Genomic DNA, 6,301 nt, shown 5'->3' with positions numbered 1-6,301 from the left:
TAATTTAAATCAAAGTGACAATGGGATTTGACTTACAGAAGTTCTATTTACACATCTATTAGGTAAAGCAAGGTACACTCACTTCAAAACACATCTGTATGTGAATGCACATCTGAGTACCATTCAGCAAGAAGTTTTGAAGAGAACTTCAGTTTAATAAAGCTAAATGGGGAGAATTGAAGTTTGCATGTGACATGGTATTAAACAAAACCAAAGGGCTGTTAACTCATGTTTAGACAACACAGGTCACTAGTCACTAGGCAAAGAAAACAGTCCACAGCAGGTGGCACAAATAATTCCTATACAAAACAAATGTTGCAAATATTCTGCTTTTAGGAAACATGAAACAATGGCTGACATGTCATTTACAAATACATAATATAAAAATGCACAGCCCCCTTGAACAAAAATCCAGCCAATGTTTTATAGATGACTTCCCTCAGACCCAACCCCATAATAGGCCATTCTGGTGAATTACTAGCATCTGCCATTTCATCTTTTAAAATTAAAAGAATGACGGGCACGTGTGCTGTGCAGGGCAGAAGAGAAGAGTCATACAAAAAGGGGCCGGAGCTGGCCAGAAGCATTTGGACAACTGCGCCTCAAAAACCGCGTTCTCATTTCGCTTCTGTGCCTCAGTCTTCAAGATACAAAAGTATCTTGGGACACCACATCCTGGGCCCAGGGAGCCTGCAGAGTGGTCACGTTTCTGCCACTGCCCTCAATATGAGGGAGCACTGAAAGGCTCTTGACTTAGAACCCCTTCCCCCTTTCTGTCTAAAGCAGAGGAGCCATCTGTGGTTGCGAGCGGGCAGCACACCAGGCCTGTCCATCCCCAGTGCACCGCTGGTTGGTGGGAGGTCTGCCGGGCCAGAGTGAAGTAAGGCATTTCCTGTCTCCCAGAGTCCCGTTCACTTTCTCAGAAACAGCTTGGCAAAATCGGCATTGGACATCTTGGGTGCCTCGGTGGCCGCTGGGGCGGCAACTGCAGGAGCCGCGGCAGGGCCATTCTCGGCCTGAGGAGCTGCAGCACTTGGGCGCTGCAGGGCACGAGGCAGTAGAGACAGCTGCGTCCTTCCCTTCCCCCTCCTAGAAGAGCAAACACTGAATGCACCTTTTGAAGCAACAATTTGTGGCCCCTCATTTATTTGTGAAAATAAGCCAAGATAGTTTTAAATATAATCAGAAGCTAAAAGGGGGGAAAAAAAGGATGAGATAATTCCTGCCTCCTTAATTCTGGCTGTTAAGTAAAAACTGCTTCAACAGACTTGGCCTTGTTTAGTTTTGGCAAAGATCAACCCTGAGCACCAGTCGCACTCAGAGGGGATCAGTGTGACTATCACCTCTCAGACCTCGCCAGTCACCCGGCAATTCTGCTATCTCCTCCTCATCCCTGGCAGGCGAAAAGCACAGCTTATGTGGATCATATAGCTAGGGCTGTAGACTGGCACACACGTGGGTATAAGATTTCATTTTAAACACAGCTCCAACTGGCAAAGGGGACTTGAAAATAATCACTGCCTTTAGTTTTGTCTGAAATAAATGACAAGTGTAAATTGGCCAGTACCAGGCAGAGGTCACTGCCTAGGCTTGCATCCTGCTCTGGACGCCTTGCTCCAGTGGAACCACAGTGATTACCACAAGGAATAGCGCGTCTTGGCTTTTCTGTCCTAACAGGAAACTAATTCATCCCGGGTTATTCTCCCTATGGTCCATGAACTGGTGCCAGCCAGGACGAAGTTCGCACTGGTCTACCATGCAAGCACTTACGCTCCGTATGTCTGCGGCAAAAGCATGGGGCCACCTGCTGCCTTCCTGGTCTCTGGCTTCTCTGGAACCTTCCTCTGAGGAGGGTTGCTGATTGCCACTTTGATGACGTTCTCTTTGATAGTCATGCCGTCCATCTTCATCACAGCCTGCGATGCCTGGGATTCATTTTCATATTCCACATAAGCCAGGCCCTGGAAGAGGCAAGATTCAGAACCAAGTCAGATCCCACAGACCAGGGACGCAACCTCCTCCCGCAGGGCAGGCACTGGGCTTCCTCCTGGAGACCAGCAGACCAGGCCACAGCAAATGACCAACCAACAGGTTACCTTCCCCACCACTGCATCCTCTGTCTACAGGCTTATTTCCCCACCCTACTCTCCTTCCCAACTGTTGCTACGCACTGTAACTTCAGATAACCCTTCCAAGTTCAGTACACCTTGTACGTGCTGCAGAAGTAGAAAGAAGGAAACAGACAGACGGACCAGTATAAATCCAGCAAATAAACCAAGAGGTGGATGGGACACAGGGCCAGCAGCCCAGGTGCCCAGGTGAGCCCTCATGTTTCTGTGCCTTCACCCACTCCCTCATTTCATCCTCTTTTTCTCTCCATTAACCTGGATAAAGGGGAGGGAGAGTGGGCGGTGGGTAGACAACAACAAAACCACTTACTACACAAAATGGGGTACAACAGGACTTAGCAGGAGACTGAGCGTGCAAGAAGGAAGGACAGCAGAAGAGGCACTGCAATGGAGGGACTCAAGGGACCTGGCTGGAGGCCCCAGGGAAAGAGAGGCTTGGGACAGAGGGAAGAGGCTGCAGGAGGGTGCCCACCCCAAAGCCCATGTGCTATTGGTCATAGGGCTTCCCCAAGCCCCACAGCCAGGGGCCACAGTGTGGTGAATTCATGATCATCTATTTCCAACTGCTCTATTCTTTTTAGCACAATTAACTACAAACCAGTTAATCTGACTCCAAATGTAAGTAGAGCTAAATGTGCAGATCCTTCTGTGCTGAGAAACTTTTGTTTCTCAGCAGACAAACTAGGAACCCATTCTAGAGGCTAAATCATCTTTGAACAGAGACAGACAGGAAGTTTGCCCAAGCCTTGAAGACAAGGCACAATCTGCTCTGACTCTGACCTTTGGTTTGCCAGCCCGGTTGGTGACCAGCCTGAGGTCCTTCACGGTGCCATGAGCCTTACAGATTTCTTCTAGTTCTTCTTTAGTACAGGAGAAAGGCAGGCCTGAGATGAACAGCTTGTGTTTCTCTAGGGAAGTGCTGTACCTGAACACCTATAGGAAGAAAGAAGACAGAGAAAAACCATGATTCGAGGCATGACCCAGCTCACCTGACTCCTCGACACCAGCCTTGTCCCCAGGAGCAGCCCAGCCAGGCAGACTAGAGCCAAGCCATGCTCTGAAACTTGTTAACGGGGCCACCGGGGTGAGTCACTTAACCTCTCCAGGCCTCCATGTCTTCCTCTGTAAAACGGCAAGAATAAAAGTGGCCATTCACAGAGTCTGATGAGGAGTCAATGAGGTGACACACATAAAGCATTCAGCACAGTCCCTTGTCATTACTAAGCACCCAGCAAGAAGGTGCCATGCCATGAGTCAGACCTCAGTCAGCTGGCTCAGGACCGACCTTGGCTCACAAGGAAGTTTACATCCAAACACAGCATAAAACTTCCATGTCTACCCTAAATATCACTGCTGCAGGAAGAAAGTGCCTGTCTAAAGCAACCATGATGAAAGGTATTCTTTTTTTCCATAAACCTACCTTAAAATCGGGGTTTTTGCTCTTATCCACACAGGGGGAAACAAACATTGGCCTCCCTTCTACACTTTTCCGGTCCATCTCCAGTGCCTGAAGGGCTGATTTCTCCTCTTTAAACTCCACGTAGCAGTAGCCTCGGAAATCCCCGCGATTGCTGAAGATGGGCCTGATCTGGACCACCTCCCCACAGGCCTCGAAGAGTGGCCTGAGCTTCACGTCCGGCTCCTGCATGCTGTAGGGCAGGTTGCTGACAAAGACGGTGATGCTGTCCTTGCTGCTGTCGTGCAGCACCTTAGGCATGTCCCTCTTCAGGGAGGCTGCCTTCTCCTTCTGCTTCGAAGGGGGTTCCACGTCTACAGTGGCACATTTCCCAGCAGGCCCTGCTGCTACTTCTACGTTTTGTGTTTCTCCAGCTGCAGGGATGCTGTTCTCGACCCTTCTGCGTTTGGAAGGCTGCTCTACAGGTTTTCAAAAGAAAAGTAGCCATGGTTAACTGTTACTTCTCTTCAGGGAGCTTGAACAGAGGTGAGGCAAGCATCACCCCTGAGAAGTCTTTTGTGACCCACCTGACCTGTCCCACAACTTTCTGTGCCCCAGTTACACTCGGGCAAGTGGGCTCAATCAGGTGGAAGTAACAACATAAATCCCCACTGTCCACTCTTAAATTATACAAAAGGCAAATTATACAAAAGGTCAGTGGATCTCAAAGTTCAGAAGGCAAATTCCAGGGCCCCTCTCCTAAAAAGCCCAGGTCAACAGGGGTGGGATAGGACAGGAGAATCTGCACTGGAAAAGCACCCTAGTGACTGATGCCTGTGCCCCAGGGAGCACATTAGGAAAAGCACTACAAAGGGTCTGTGGTTTCTAAAACACTTTCAGTAAGGTCTTGTGTCCTTAAGAGAATCTAACCACAATCTTCTACTGCAGTCTGTCCTCACCACTGCCTCCACAGGGCCAGTACTGAAGTTCAACAGACATCAGCCTCCAGCAAACAGACCTCCCCATCAGTTCACCCACTGACTTTACAATGCAATGTAAGCCCTGCATACTGCTACTGTATTCAAGAGTGTCCCTGGGCTGGGTCCAGCTGACTGGCCCACCTACCACTGCAGCCTCCTCAACCACTGCCCCATCCCTCTCCCACGCATCCGAGTTCAAACCCAATTATCTGCTGCTCACAGAGAATGCCAGGCTGTGCTGTGCCTTCAGGCTGTGCTAACATTGGCTCCCTGTCTAGCTCAGCCCTTCCCTTCTTGCTGCCAGTCAGTCACTCGGTCTTCCCCCTGGATGCCGCATCTCTTCCCCACAGTCTTCCTAGTATGAAGCTGACCCACTAGTGCCTTCTTTGGCCTCCACCAGTATTAACAACTCCATCTCCCACAGTCCTGATCACACGCCATGCCCTGATCACACGACACTGCGGTCACACATCACATTTGCCTTACTCTGCTAAACTGTGAGGCCAGAGGAGCAATAAGCCACCCTCAGTCATTTAGGACAGCCCAAACAAGGTGTGCAAGCAAGGTCAACTCAACGATGGATGACTCCATTCCCAGTTCTCTCTGGTTCACACATCTGTACTAAGAAAGTGTACAGAGAGTCCTTTCACGTCCAGAGACAATTCTTTTTTTTTTTTTTTTTTTTTTTTTTTTTTTGAGGCGGCATCTTGCTCTGTCTCCCAGGCTGGAGTGCAACAGCATGATCTCAGCTCGTTGCAACCTCCGCCTCCCGGACTCAAGTGATTCTTCTGCCTCGGCCTCCCGAGTAGCTCGGAAAACAGGCGCCCACCACCACGGCCAGCTAATTTTTGTATTTTTAGTAGAGGCAGGTTTTCACCATGTTGGCCAGGTTGGTCTTGAACCCCTGACCTCAGGTGATCCGCCCACCTCAGCCTTCCAAAGTGCTGGGATTACAGGCGTGAGCTACCACCCCAGCCACCAGAGACAATTCTTTACCTTGACTGACTCTCTGAAATAAATATGACCCAGAGCCGCCCATCCCTGAAATTACAAGGGTGAAAGAAACACTGCTGGAAAATTCCACTAAGTCAGAACCATTAAAAGCAGGGCCAAGGCTGGGTGCAGTATCTCATGCCTGTAATACCAACACTTTGGGAGGCCACGGCGGGAGGATCACTTAAGGTCAAGAGTTCCAGACCAGCCTGGCTAACATGGTGAAACCCTATCTCTAGTAAAATACAAAAATTAGCTGGGTGTGGTGGCGGGCGAACTGTAATCCCAGCTACTTAAGAGGCTGAGGGAGGAGAATCGCTTGAACCCAGGAGGCGGAGGTTGCAGTGAGCCGAGATCATGCAACTGCACTCCAGCCTGGACAGAGCGAGATCTTCTCCTATACTCCAAGATCATGCAACTGCATTCCAGCCTCAACAGAGCGAGATTCCCTCAAAAAGAAAAAAAAAAGCAGGGCCAAGCTTGGCAGGTCTGTGCAGGGTAGGGGCTGCAGCAATGGTGTGGGATGCTAGAGCCTGAATGGAAGGAAGACGACGAGCAGGCATGGGGCAGTGGCAGGGACCCAGCCTAGATCTGGAAGCCTGAGAGAAGGAGGCAAGGGTGTCCATGCAGAGCCGTGCCTGACCCCGGGTGTGGGAGACCAAACAGGGTGGGGACGGCATCCGTGAGAAGGGGAGGCAGGGACAGGAAGTTGATTACACACCTACAGGGGCTGGGTGGAATAAGTGAGGGTGCTGAGGATAAAGGCAGCCAAGTTTCTCAAGGTCAGAAAACGGCGTGACATG

At 50.1% G+C, this 6,301-nt stretch overlaps 1 protein-coding gene across 2 annotated transcripts in view; it reads right to left on the bottom strand.

The window, feature by feature from the left end:
• The window catches only part of SART3 (spliceosome associated factor 3, U4/U6 recycling protein), a 39,837-nt gene continuing 33,536 nt past the window's right edge, over positions 1–6,301 (bottom strand). The window contains exons 16-19 of one of the 2 annotated variants that reach the window (XM_033220752.1): positions 3,550–4,004; positions 2,910–3,062; positions 1,771–1,961; positions 1–1,089 (exon numbers count right to left, since the gene is read on the bottom strand). In XM_033220752.1, the coding sequence (XP_033076643.1) occupies positions 912–1,089; positions 1,771–1,961; positions 2,910–3,062; positions 3,550–4,004 (977 nt within the window). In that variant the 3' untranslated portion in view covers positions 1–911. The remainder of the gene's footprint in view (positions 1,090–1,770; positions 1,962–2,909; positions 3,063–3,549; positions 4,005–6,301) is intronic. The other variant, XM_033220751.1, reaches the window with a different exon arrangement.

The sequence above is a fragment of the Trachypithecus francoisi genome, unplaced genomic scaffold (assembly GCF_009764315.1).
Source record: "Trachypithecus francoisi isolate TF-2019V2 unplaced genomic scaffold, Tfra_2.0 Lachesis_group11, whole genome shotgun sequence".
In the NCBI taxonomy this organism is placed as follows: Eukaryota; Metazoa; Chordata; class Mammalia; order Primates; family Cercopithecidae; genus Trachypithecus; species Trachypithecus francoisi.
The sequence above is the reverse complement of the archived record's forward strand: the minus strand, read 5'-3'. Positions and strand labels throughout refer to the sequence as shown.